This window comes from Juglans microcarpa x Juglans regia, chromosome 3S (assembly GCF_004785595.1).
Source record: "Juglans microcarpa x Juglans regia isolate MS1-56 chromosome 3S, Jm3101_v1.0, whole genome shotgun sequence".
Taxonomy (NCBI): domain Eukaryota; kingdom Viridiplantae; phylum Streptophyta; class Magnoliopsida; order Fagales; family Juglandaceae; genus Juglans; species Juglans microcarpa x Juglans regia.
Genome location: NC_054599.1, coordinates 3,773,934 through 3,787,733, shown reverse-complemented (window position 1 = coordinate 3,787,733; position 13,800 = coordinate 3,773,934). Strand labels below are relative to the sequence as shown.

The 13,800-nt window shown below is 32.9% G+C and overlaps 1 protein-coding gene across 2 annotated transcripts; it reads left to right on the top strand.

Moving 5' to 3' along the window:
- The first annotated feature begins 3,670 nt into the window (after positions 1-3,670).
- Positions 3,671-9,665, top strand: LOC121257710 (sulfate transporter 1.3-like). Of its 2 annotated transcripts, XM_041158873.1 has the most exons (18): positions 3,671-3,853; positions 4,036-4,092; positions 4,215-4,324; positions 4,873-5,100; positions 5,199-5,335; positions 5,643-6,002; positions 6,102-6,150; positions 6,255-6,462; positions 6,612-6,786; positions 6,931-6,996; positions 7,085-7,198; positions 7,346-7,462; positions 7,565-7,691; positions 8,040-8,326; positions 8,431-8,621; positions 8,831-8,916; positions 9,016-9,092; positions 9,250-9,665. In XM_041158873.1, the coding sequence occupies exons 6-18, from the start codon at positions 5,667-5,669 to the stop codon at positions 9,391-9,393; spliced, it is 1,977 nt and encodes a 658-aa protein (XP_041014807.1). In that variant the 5' UTR covers positions 3,671-3,853; positions 4,036-4,092; positions 4,215-4,324; positions 4,873-5,100; positions 5,199-5,335; positions 5,643-5,666; the 3' UTR covers positions 9,394-9,665. The 2 variants fall into 2 exon arrangements, with proteins under 2 accessions (XP_041014807.1, XP_041014806.1); XM_041158872.1 differs by having other exon boundaries at positions 3,671-4,092.
- The last annotated feature ends 4,135 nt before the right edge of the window (positions 9,666-13,800 follow it).

The following is a 13,800-nucleotide window of genomic DNA, read 5'->3' as shown; positions in this document are numbered from 1 at the left end:
GATCTTGGAAAATGATCTACGTTAGAGTAAGCTTAATATAGAACAGCCCATAATCTAAAATGTGTTTCAAATAGCAGAAAAATGTGGTTGGAAGAAATTAACACATTTTACTGACCAAAAAAGCAAGATCAGGCTAAGTACTGAAAGACAAGTATTATGTTAAGGACCCCACAATTCTCTTATGGAGAAAAGGATTTGAAAATGCACCTCCTCCATCAAATTGGAAAATGACATTTTATTCTCAAAAAGAATAATATTTAAAAAAAAAATAAAAAAATCTACGACTTATTAATTAAAATCAAGAATAAATAATAGGGGAGGTACTGTTGCTAATTTAAACAAAGTATAAATATGAAAATAAATATAAAAAAAAATAAATGAACTTTTTCACAAATATAAAATATAACTCGATAATTTATAAGCTCGAACTAATTAACTTTTATTCTAATAAAAATGACCAATATTTACTAAATTCTTGTCGTTTACGCATATGAAAAGCATATATAATAGATTAATTTAATAAATAAAAGAAAATTACTTTATTGTTTGTTATAATTAAAATGTGTGCTGATGATCTTCTCTCTAATCCTCAAGATTCACTTCAAATTAACATTTCACAATATATAATTTTACGGGACGGCCATGCAATTATATATATATATTGGAAGTAGAGTATTACATATAAAATCTTAAAAATTCAGAAACACTTTCACCAACGACAACGACAAGCAAACGACACAAAGTCTTCTACGCATGATTGCATTGTTTTAATTTATTCTCGAAATTCAAAAGATCACTATATAATAATAGTTGTCGCAATCTTGTGTGACTCGATTATGCTATTTACAAATCATTCACAGTCAATTACGTACATGAACTTGTTATGTTCTATTAATTATTCCATGTCATGATCAACATCACACCACACCACTATAATATATATATATATATGGTATATATCTCAAATTCCCAATCCCACTTTTTCATGGCGAAATATATATATATATATATATATATTTATATAGGTTACAAGTCTAATTATTTATTCAAAAAATTTGAAGATTGTTACATATTTATTTATAAGATATATATTATACGTAAAAAAGTAAAGTTTTAGAATTAAATAGATTTTTTTTTAATTATTAATATTCGATGTGAAAGTTATCTATATATATGTCGACTGTTAAGAGAGAGAGAGATCGACCATATAAGAATGGAATATGATGAGAGAAGGTGTACATAGAAGCTGTTCTCATTCGAAATGAAGCGTAGAATTAATGGGAGGAGGTCCCTCTTTTAGTGGTCTTTTTCAGCCCCATTTATTTGATACCGATACCATATATCTCAAGTTTGATTGGGATACATTAATTAATTAATTAAATTATTTATTTCAAGTTTCATGAGTGCATGATCTCCAAATTTAAAAGATTATTCAAAAGTATTAATGCAATTGGGCCGGAGATCTATATATCAAGATCATTTCATCAATTTCAGGCCGTAAAAATTGAATTAGGAATATTTTCTTGCTTGAGAGGATCAGTCCATGCATGCAAGGTGAGATCGATCTTGTATTTACCGGCGGAATTTTATATTATTTTTGAGAAATAAAAAAAAAATTGATAGAAAGAATATTTATTTAGTCATTATTCTTTTATATGATATTAAAAAACTAAAAAATTATTTATTATTTATTATTTATCTACTAATCATTTGATATCACGTCGCAAATTAAGATAATTGTTAAAAGATGCTTAATATAACTTATTAGGCAGTAACTCATTATCTATGTTATGATCGATCGAACAACTTAGTTTTCATTACAAAAGTCAAATGTATGTTATCTTTTTCAAGGATAAAGATGCTAATTATGACTAAATCTCACCCCCCCACCCAATATCCCCTCCTCTCTCGAAGAAAAATAAAAAAGAAAAAAGAAAGCAAAGATGGAGAATTAGTCTAACTATTTGACAAGAAATCGTTAACAATGCCATGTGCATATAATTCATATACATACATACATACATATATATGATAGGAATGTTTTGTCGGTTAATCCTTGACTATAAAGGAGGGAAGAATGAGGGAGATTTGTGGATGAGCATTCACACGCAAGGAAAGGAATATGGAATAATACAACTGAGTTCGCATATTAAACCGCGTATCGATGCTTACATGATTTTTTTATTAAAAAGAAAAGTAAAAGAATACAAATTTTAAGAGAAAAAGAAGATCTCCTATTTCATAAAAATCGTTTCCATTTTCAATTCGCACCGTTTCGTTAAATATATACCTTACATATTAACATTAGTATGTAATTTGGTGTACGAACTCGTTTTCAAGAAGATTTTCCTATAATATAAAGAACATATATGATACGTACAAGCACAGGGAATTAAAGATATGCTGTTATGAGGACGTTTTTGTTGACTGTGGGATAAATGCAAGCATGGATTGTGGACCATTTCGTTTCTTAAAGAATTTAAAAAGTTGAAGAAGAAGTTCTGCATAACTAAAGAATTATATATACATGATGAATTCAGAAAACTAATAATTATTATTTAAAACATTCAACTATATATAATTATAATTTGTAATTTATATATTTTGATGCTAATTAGTGTTATATTATTCATTTTAATTACCTCGACAGATTTTTATAATTTTAATTTGCCCTCATGATTTCTGGAATTTTTTATTATTAAAATATTACCTCAAAATGACTTCAGTTAATTATAAGGAAAATCGACATGTAAAACATGATGATGTAAAGTCAAGGAAGAGAAAAGTTTGAGCGTCTATTTAAGACTTGTTAAGTTAAATATCCTTGACGGTGTGACACCTTTTTATATATAATATTGTTAAAGCCACACAAAACAACTTTATATCAACAGACAAGGTGGTCCCTTTCCCCTTTTGCAACAAAGAAAATCCATACACATCTTTGAAAGAGTAACTTCGGTACGTGGATCGGATAAGTTTTAGTTTATAGAGGAATTAAATAAAATATTATTTTTAATATTATTATTATTTAAAAATTTTAAATTATTAAATTATTTATTATATTTTATATAAAAATTTAAAAAACTCGAATCTGTCCTGAAACAAGTCCCGATTCTTTCTCTGCACCACGTGTGCAACTATGTCACACACTGCCACGTGTACATGTACACAAATTAAATCACGACAGAAATTAAAATAATAATAATATACTTATAATTATTCTCTTATATATATATATATATATTTATTTATAATTGATTTTAAACTAATTAACGATTTTTTTTGCTGAACACACGGCGTGGAGCTGTCTGTTTAGCCAAGCTGATGACCAATAATTCCTTCTTTATAAGAAGACAAAATATTGCTTATAATCATTTCCGTAGAGAGGAAAAACAAGTTCAGTTGACTGCGGACTATCCAACCATTTCTTTTTTTTTTTTTTTCTTTTTTTTTTTTTTTTTTAAAGCAAAAGAAATAAACAGAGGTTTTTTAGAATTTCTTGAGCATTTTATCTTGAATAGTGTCTTTAATCAAAACATCTCTGCTTCTTTCAACGATAAACTGCCTGTGTTTGGATATAGAGATTACTCTATTATTATTTAATATTTTATTATTATTATTATTTCATATTTTTTGTTTTTACTTATTCACAAATATATCTCACTGCCTAAACGAATGAATAAGCGTCTTCCAAAGACGATGACTTTAAAATAACCAGTTTTGCGGAGAAATTGATGCATGTTTTGTTTTCCCTGCAAACAAGAAGTATCACTATACAACTTCAATTTCGATTCACCCGTTTTTTTTTTTTTTTTTTTTGCCTTTTTTCTGTGACAGACTGCTACGTGAAGTTGTAAGAATTTAACGCAATTTCGGATTCATTGCACCTAGACAACTTCGATCTGGCCGGGCTCTTTTTGTTTGCTTTAATTTCCTTTCTTTCTTTCGTCGTCGTCTTCTTCTTCTTTTTCCCGGATTTTCTTTCATATAAACTTATGATTGAACTTTTCGATTGGAATGAATAAACTTTTTCAGAAACATGAGGACCATCTAATGTGGGGAACAAAAAGGGAAGGCGGTAACTGATCTTGGGTATAAACTTTTATGTATTATATGAATTAATTATAATAGCCAGTTCTTTTTGCCCTTTTCTTCTCCTCCTCAATTTCTTATTAGTCGTACTGGTCGTTCATTTTTCTTTTACTTGCCTACAGGAACTTAGGATATGAGCTAATTTAAAGTGGAAGGGTGGGGAACTCTTTTGTCCTAGGTGTAATCGAATCACCCACCATCAATGGCTTGCATGCAAAGCATATGAACGAAGGTGAGGGTCGACTCCATTTTAACCTTTAGTCTCATGCATTCTGGAAACTAGGACCAATCACCACAAAAGAAGCAAAAAAATCTCTCGGTTTTGATTCATGTCAACGACTGCTTAAGATTCTATGCCTCTGGATTGGTTGGATTCTTCTCCCAACGTGTAAAAGACAATCTTTCTCGTACAATGTAGGTGGAGACGTATGTATTTAGGTTTAATGAAATAGAGGGTTTGATGTTTGAGTATTATGAATATCATAGTGATCAAATTGATGGCCATGACTAGTGTTATGAGATTGGTCAATTTCGCTTTTAATGTAGTCCCGGGGGGCATTGATTCCTTCTTGAATTTGAAGGATCTAAATTTGTATCATTTTAATTCATTTCGGGAATATCATATTTTTTTATGACGCTTAAAAGTGAAGTTAAAAAGGCTTGGACGCTGTGTTTTTATATGTCAGTGTCAATCGAAATTAATAGTAATTCCAATATCTATTTTAGCAAGGTTTATTGCATTTTCCATACACTTTGTTGACTTCAAGTTTTCTTTATCAGCTGCACCGCTTGAAGGGGGCTCTTTCAGTTGAAGAACCAAACCTTCTCTTCCTTGAGAAAGGGGGAAAAATAGAAGGGGACCTTATGATCTAAAAAGGTGGATGTGCTTCTAGTTTTTCAATTGCTACCATCTGTGCTTGCAAGTCAATACCTTCTCAACCACCATATTTGAATCCATAAGCACTACAACTATGGAAGAGATGATTATGTGCTTACATCAGTCACAAGGTGCTAAAAAATCCCATCTGTCTGCTGCCTGCAATTAACAATTTTGTCCACTTAGCTGTTTATCATGCATAATTTAATTTTAGGGGTCTCTCTTTCAGGCTGAGAAGTCTGACCAGAAATCCTAACAACTTAAATAAGAAAAAGCTCCCCAACATCCTTTGACATCAAGAAGGCTCTACGCTCTCAAGCACTTTACTGTCCAAGTCTTCTGCTTGCATCTATTTACTTCGTTCAGGTAAAATATCCTCAACCATTAATTCTTACTTATGACTCTGTCTTGATGTTATAGTAGGTGCGGGTTCCATGAGTTCTGAGACCAATGTTATGGAACCATAAGCTATTGAGAATGCTCAATTCTTTATTTTCATAGTTTTGAAGTTAAGTGTTGTCATAAATACATTTTGCATGTAAAAGAACCTATATTACTTGTAGTTTGGATTGCAGAATTTATAAGCGTTTGCTCCATTACTTTATTCTCCTTTAGATTGTTAGCATTCTGATATTTCTGGTCATGAGGTCGCTATGCTTTTCTTGTGTTGCAGGTGGGCTAATTTTGTGTGCCTCTAATGGGTCATTCAACTAATGACGAACTTGAAACAAAAGATATAGACACCAGAAGTCTATCATCCTCACGCCATCAGTCACAAAACTTCCCACACATTCACAAGGTGGGAGTTCCCCCCAAGCAAAATCTCATCAATGAATTCAAAGCCACAATGAAAGAAACACTCTTTTCAGACGATCCCTTACGTCCCTTTAAGGATCAACCTAGGTCTCGAAAGTTCATCTTAGGCATCCAAACAATTTTCCCCATATTTGAGTGGGGGAGAAGGTACAACCTAACTAAATTTAGAGGGGATCTTATCGCAGGACTCACTATTGCAAGTCTCTGCATTCCTCAGGTAAATTTTCTGCCTAAAGAACCAAAAAAACATAAGAATCACCCCCCCCCCCCCCCAACATGTACGCTGTTCTAACAATTCATTTGACTGCCAAAATAGGACATTGGATATGCAAAGCTTGCAAATTTGGCCCCACAATATGGATTGTGTAAGTTTCTGTACCACGCATGAACACAATGCATTTCCTATGAACTTCCCTCCTTGGACATATGACAAGGCTTGTATGTTTCTCGTTGTTCCAAATCAATACAGATTCCAGCTTTGTTCCACCATTGATTTATGCCTTCATGGGTAGTTCAAGAGATATTGCCATAGGACCTGTGGCTGTGGTGTCTCTCTTGCTGGGAACGCTTCTTCAGAATGAGATTGATGCCAGTACAGATCCAATAGGGTACCGGCGGCTTGCTTTCACAGCTACTTTTTTTGCAGGAGTCACTCAAGCCACCTTAGGATTATTCAGGTAATTCCTATTACTATTACCATCCCCACTCAGATAAAGTATTTTTATTCCTATTGGTTTTGCATTGCTTGTAATCTTCTTTCGGTCCCTCGAAGGCTTCTAGCTTTCTGTCAACTGTGATTATTATGGTGGTTTGGGTTTATTGGCAGGTTGGGTTTCTTGATTGACTTCCTATCCCATGCTGCCATTGTCGGTTTTATGGGTGGTGCTGCCATCACTATTGCACTTCAACAGCTTAAGGGTTTTCTGGGCATAAAAAAGTTCACAAAGAAAACTGATATTGTCTCTGTAATGCACTCAGTATGGGGCTCAGTTAATCATGGAGTAAGACCTCTCTTTTCTCTATCTTCCTCACTTATTTTTGGCTCCTTCATCCTTTTCAGAAGAAAAGGTTCTGCAATGACATTGAGAAGCTCAAAGTGCAAACAAACTTTAAGCCAGATTAATCTTATATCAAACATTTTGCAGTGGAACTGGCAGACTATACTTATTGGAGGCACCTTTTTGAGTTTTCTTCTATTCGCTAAATACATAGTAAGAGCTCCTAATCACTAGCACTATTTACCTAAAATGTTTAAGGCTGTGAATTGTTTCTCTGATTCTCTCATATTCTGCTGAGCAGGGAAAAAAGAACAAGAAGTTCTTCTGGGTACCTGCAATTGCTCCATTGGTATCTGTGATCCTGTCCACCTTTTTTGTGTATATAACCCATGCTGAAAAGAAAGGTGTTGAAATTGTAAGCACTTACTCATCATTCTCTTTTTCTTTTTCTTTATTTTTTTTTGGACAAGATAGGTTGTAATGACAATCCTAATCATGGTAGGAACTGTAGTAGTAGTATTTGCTGCAGCATTGACACTAACAGTGTAATTGGTATGTAAAGGTGAGATATATAGAGAAAGGAATTAATCCCTCATCAGTGAATCAAATATATTTCAGTGGTGAATATCTTGGAAAAGGTTTTAGGATTGGTATCGTGGCTGGAATGATAGCATTGACGGTGAGCCTTGCACAATCCATTTCTAATCAAGCAAATCTGGTCACTGATTCTTGTATCTAAGGCAATTTTCTTACATATATTTTCTTGGGGAAATTCTATCAGGAAGCAATAGCAATCGGAAGAACATTTGCTTCCATGAAAGACTATCAACTTGATGGCAACAAAGAAATGGTGGCACTAGGATCAATGAATATCGTTGGCTCGATGACTTCCTGTTATGTGGCAACAGGTGGGAAGGAACCAAGATTCAAGTCATGTGAACCTACCTACTTCCAAATGATGATGCTAATTTAATGATGGGAACAAATATTCATGTCCAACAAAGAGTTCAATCCCATTGTCCTTTGTTAGTGGCACAAGCTTAAATGTAGCTATCCTTCTGAGTGCAACCATTTAAAGATGGGTAAAATATATACTAAAATTCTGGCAAACAAAATCGAATTTTAACAACCAGATATATGTGGAGTTCCCTCACACACGAAACCCTAAATAAGAAATGTTCAGAAATGCGTGGCTGAGTAGCTTGAAAATGATTAATATTTGCCTATGACTGATTCTATCTGCTTAATACTTGCAGGTTCCTTTTCTCGGTCAGCTGTGAATTACATGGCAGGCTGTGAAACTGCAGCCTCAAACATTGTGATGTCTTTTGTTGTTATCCTAACCTTGGAATTCATCACACCTCTTTTTAAGTACACACCGAATGCCATTCTTTCTGCCATCATCATATCTGCTGTGATCAATCTAATCGACTTCCAAGCAGCAATTCTGATATGGAAGATTGATAAATTTGATTTTGTTGCTTGTTTGGGAGCCTTCTTTGGTGTAATTTTTTCCTCTGTTGAGATAGGCCTCTTAATTGCGGTAAGAATTAAGATATCTACCACTCTTAAATTCCTCTGTGCCAATTGCCAAATTAATGAGTTGCCTTAACTAATCTAAATCATCTTCACTGTCTCTTGTGGCAGGTCTCAATATCCTTTGCTAAAATCCTCTTACAAGTCACCAGACCAAGAACTGCAATCCTTGGGAATATTCCGAGAACGGCAGTGTACAGAAACATCCAACAATATCCAGATGCAACTAAAGTTCCAGGCATTCTGATTGTGAGAGTTGATTCGGCAATTTACTTTTCTAACTCCAATTATGTTAAGGAAAGGTAAATGTGATCTCTATCTTGTACTAAGCTCGTGCTGTTCTCCACTCTTGATGATATGCAGGATTATATGTTGCATCGAAATGAAGGATAACATAAGAATTAGGGTTACTTTGAAGTTTTCAGAATATGCGAACTTGGTTAAAATTTCAATAGCTTCGACGATGCTGAAGTCCTTTTTTAAAAAAAAAAAAAAAAAAACTTTATTTCAGGATATTAAGGTGGTTGACGGATGAGGAAGAACAGAGAAAAGGAGACTACCAACCTAGAATCCAATTTTTGATCGTTGAGATGTCCCGTAAGCATTTATTTCACCCAGGTTCCCAAACTCCATATGCCAGCACAAACTCTTGTTTGCATCCGAACTCATTTTTCATGTTGTTTTCTGTTTATTCAGCTGTGACTGACATCGATACCAGTGGCATTCATGCCTTAGAAGAACTATATAGGAGTCTCCAGAAGAGAGAAGTTCAGGTATATGCACAACCATGCTAAAACCACATTTTCTGTAATATAAACTACTTCAAAAATTTTGAATGTGCCAGCATCAAATACTTCCTTAAGAAACAATTCACACTACAAATCTGTACGAGTAACTTGCCTTACCAGAAGCTCCCATGTTGTTTCTCAGCTCATTCTGGCAAATCCTGGGCCTGTGGTGATTGACAAGCTCCACGCTTCCACGTTTGCAGACTTGATTGGTGAGGACAAAATCTTCCTCACAGTTGCAGAAGCTGTCTCATCCTGTTCTCCAAAGATGGTCGAAGAAGCTTGATAAGGAGGGAATGTGATTGTTGTATGAGATAAAATGAAAAGCAGAAGCTAGGAAGGATAGGAAAGCAGGTCTTGTTGAGTCATAGTGGGTGGTGACGAGGTCATTATAAAAGTGGTTAAGTGGACTCTGTGATCATAATCCCAGAGAGAACAAAAGAAAAGAAAAGAAAAAAGTTGCATAATTGCGCACTCAAAAAGCGATGAGGTGTTATTTAATACTTTCAAATTTTCAGAAAGGTCAATAGAAATCTAAATGCTTCAGACGCGTCTGTAGAGGAATGTTTTCTTCCAGTTTTTGAATGCTTTTTATCCTTTTCACGAGAAACAAAGCCTCAAGTGCCTATTGCTTGCTTGAAGTTTTTCTTATTGCTCAGCCCCCACCTTACAAGACTGGACAATTGAATTCATAGCAGTGGATAGCTTCAAACAGCTTGTATGGAAGCATTCTCCTTGTCTCCACCCTATCTCCTTTCATTTATTTTCACAATTCTTCTCAACTCATCTCATCTCGTCTAATCATTACTATTTTTTTAAATTTTCACACAAAATAAATTAAACAATTCAATTTTTTCAAATCATAAAATAAAAATAATATTAAAAATATATATTCTAATAATATTTTATTTAATTTTTAATTTTAATCTTTAACTCATTTCATCGTAAAACTAAACGAGGCAGTTTCTTTTAAATTGCCATTGCAACTTGCTTGGAAAAGAAATTCGTCTGAATAGGATTCCCTTTTACATCATGTTAAAGAAGGCTCACTTTCATGATTACGGTTTTCATGATTGACATCAGCTGGACATATTGGTCCATATTATTTTTTATTTTCAGTATATGGGGTCCATTTCCCTGATTGAAGGTATTGGTCCATAAAATTATGATTTTTCTAAAATTATGATTTTTCTTTCTTTCTTATTTAGGCCAAAAGACGAGCTTTCACAACATAATAAGCTCATAATTAAAAGAACAATAAAATGAAGTCTTTAGAAGATAAATGATTTGAAATCATCTATGCATATCAGTTGCTTTGGCATCAAGTCAAATTACCTTAGAAGAAGTGCCTATGCCCTTGTTGAACAGCTTGTTCTGACCAAGCGGCCTGAGCTGGTGGAGGAGTTTCATACCTCCAAACTTACAACTTTGATTGGCGAGGACATGTTCTTCCACATAGTAAGAGATTGTTGGAAGAAGCTAGCCAGGTACAACTAAAAGGAATGTAGTTTTTGCATGAGAGATGATCAGACGCATAAATAGTCTGCGGTGAAATGGAATGGGGGAGGAAGAAAAGGTTATGAGAAAGCATCGTGAAAATGGAAAGGGTGGGAGAAAGACTCGTTTGAAAATTGTGCACCTCACCTCAATAAGTGATAGTTAGGATGGTGGTTTTTTTTTTATAAGGAAAACTGTCATCATTCATTTATCAAATAAATTTATATTTATGACCAAATACATTTTAAGATGTCTCCATTACAAAATATGACATCATAAATCAAAATAATGTATTTGGAACTCCACCAATGCACTATTTCTTTTTGTCACTGGTCTAGTCTTCACTATTGTTGATACTCTCTTCCAATAAACTTATATTTATGACCGAATACATTTTGGGATGTCTCCATTACAAAATATGACATCATAAATCAAAATAATGCATTTGAAACTCCACCAATGCACTATTTCTTTTTGTCATTGGTCTTGTCTTTACTATTACTGATACTCTCTTCAGACAAACGACCAAGAGACAAAATCTGTTTATAAAATCTAATAGTTAACTGATTTGTCTGCCCATTTGATTGCAATGAACTTAGCATGTCTATCTCTTATATATCTTCACGTCTTTTCACTCCCATTCTATGAAAACAAATCTTTCCAACCACCCAACACTTCACACTCTACATTTTTTTAAATTTTTATTATTATTTTTTATTAAATATTTATTATATGAATAATGAATAGAAAATTTGAAATAATTTAAAAAGAAAAAAATTAAAAAAAATTAAAAATTTAAAAAAATATAAAGTATAGAGTGCAGTAGAGATTATATAGCAAAACTCATTCTATGATGCATCCTGCCAATTTAACGAGGAAAATGTTGTTTTTTATCCGGTATTAATTGTCGTGCCAACTCATCGAAAACTCCATTCTATACCTATCGAATTTTTGTACTGAATTGTTTTTTTATTTATTTTATAGTTAAGGAAGTATTTTTTAATGAGTTTATAATTTTTTTAAAAAATATATTTAAAGGAGTTTAAAAAATATTCAAAAATAAATTACACTAATTGATAAAATAAATAAATAAATAAAAAGAGGATAAACTAATAGGTGGCCCTACTCCCTAGTACCATTCTTGTGCCATATCAACTGATATAATTAAAGATGACAGAATACTGAATTCTCCTGCTTTTAAAGATAGTGGACTTTGGGGGCTTTGTCGACGAAGTACATAAATTTGATTTTTCCATGGCCATGGTGGGTGGCAAATTTCAATGTGAAGCTCATCCTGCTGTTAACCACGATCTTGGAAAGATATTCCTAAGAATTAATATTCTGTGTTAATTCTTCAAAAAATTTATTTATTAATTACTAAATTGATTATTAAAAAAATATATAAAAATCTTAAAAGAAGTACGAGAAACTTACATACTCTAAGACTATATTTTACATTTTTTTTTTAAATTGTATCTTTACTCGTCCAGTATACTTGGTATTTCAGAAATAGATGCTCTATAATTGAATTTTGAGTTTTCTGTTTATCGGGAATAATGATTTCTTAACACAGCTTTGGTTTTGGGGATTTATTAGTAATCTCTTCCAAGGTGTTAGATTGTTACCAGTGTCATATGCTACAAGTGAGGATGAATTGATAAAAATATAACGGTGTATTGTCATTTAATAATTCTATTCATCATCTCTGCACCACACACTACACATGATTTTTTTTATCTTTTTATTCACATAATAAGGATGATGAGTATAAGAAATCAATTAGTTTAGTAGGCAAACAGCAAAGTAACTGAACACGGTTCTGACACAAAAAGATGGTTCAAACAACAAATCCAAATATGACCAAAAGATATTGATTTGAAGCCTAGAGGAAAAACCCTTGTGATAAATTATTTGAAAATGCTAACTATTATTTGATGAATTTGAGGAGAGATGCAATCTAACACATAGATGGTTAGTTATAGGATTCTTTTAAAAAAAGAGGGATTAGAATCTTAATTTTATTGATAATCCTCGTTTATGACGGATGAAAACCCTATACAAAGCAAAAGCCACAGATTACAAAGCTAAGAGTCTAAGGCCTTGTAAAAACTACTATATGAACTGTAAGGTTGAGTTTGGTTCAACTCATCTCAAACCAATAATTGATAAGACCCACTATTTTTTCAACTTCCCATAAAAATGTTAAACTCATCTCAACATATTTCATATATTTCAACTTAAAAAGTTAAACTCATCTCAATCTAAAAAAGTTAAACACATCTCAATGGGACCCACAAAATACTACAATTCACAACTCAACTCATCTCAATATCCAAACATAAAAGTCTTTTCAAACCTCAAAAGAAAAACACAGTATTTATCACAAAACTACATTACATGCATATTCCATATTCCTTACTACAAGAAGTTGTATACTTGTAAGAAACATTTTTTTTTTTTTGGTAATTAAAAAACAAAAAAAAAAACAAACTTCTCTAATCAGTATAAATGTTGTGGCCAACTCATCCTCTCTATTTATGCATGGGAGTGCCACTGCCGGACGGCAATTGATTGATGACAAGAGAAAAGTTGAATGCTGGAAACCGACAATAAGACGGCTTAATTTACCCTGCAAATCCAGCTCACAAAATACAAAATAAACCCACACTTTATATTTGGGTTCATTTTTTTCACGAAGAGTAAAAAATGTGTTTCAAAATCAGAAGAGAAGTGAGCAGGGAAGGATTGAAAGAGAAACAGAAGAGAAAGAAAGCAAAAGAAAAGGAGGAGAGAAAGAGGAGAGAAGAGAAGGAGAAGAAGCAACAGGCAAAAGACGAGATGAAACGGAAAAAAGAGAAGGAAAAGAAAAAACTTGAAGAGTTGAAAAGAAAGGAAAGAGAGAAGAAACAGAAACTCAAGCACAAGATGAAGTAATGCCCAGAAGAAAGAGCGATCAAGCTCTGAATATTTGTTTTCCACCTTCGTTTTATTTTTCATTGAAACAATAAAGATGGATTCTTGCTTGGGCTCGGCACAGAATATATATTTGTTCAAAGGGGGTCAACACGGAGGACGAACCAGAATTTTTATTGTATAACTCATTACCTCATTTCGAATCCAAAAATAGAAGTGTAAAGGGGTATCAACTCATTTTTATTTTCTAATGAAAATGTTTTATCTTTTGAGATGAAATCAA

What these genes read in the sequence shown, in the direction of transcription:
- LOC121257710 (XM_041158873.1), top strand. Translation starts at nt 5,667, where the DNA reads ATGGGTCATTCAACTAATGACGAACTTGAAACAAAAGATATAGACACC. An exon ending in TTCTATTCGCTAAATACATA is followed by an intron (nt 6,997 to 7,084) that starts GTAAGAGCTCCT and finishes TCTGCTGAGCAG; the next exon opens with GGAAAAAAGAACAAGAAGTT. An exon ending in TTTGATCGTTGAGATGTCCC is followed by an intron (nt 8,917 to 9,015) that starts GTAAGCATTTAT and finishes CTGTTTATTCAG; the next exon opens with CTGTGACTGACATCGATACC.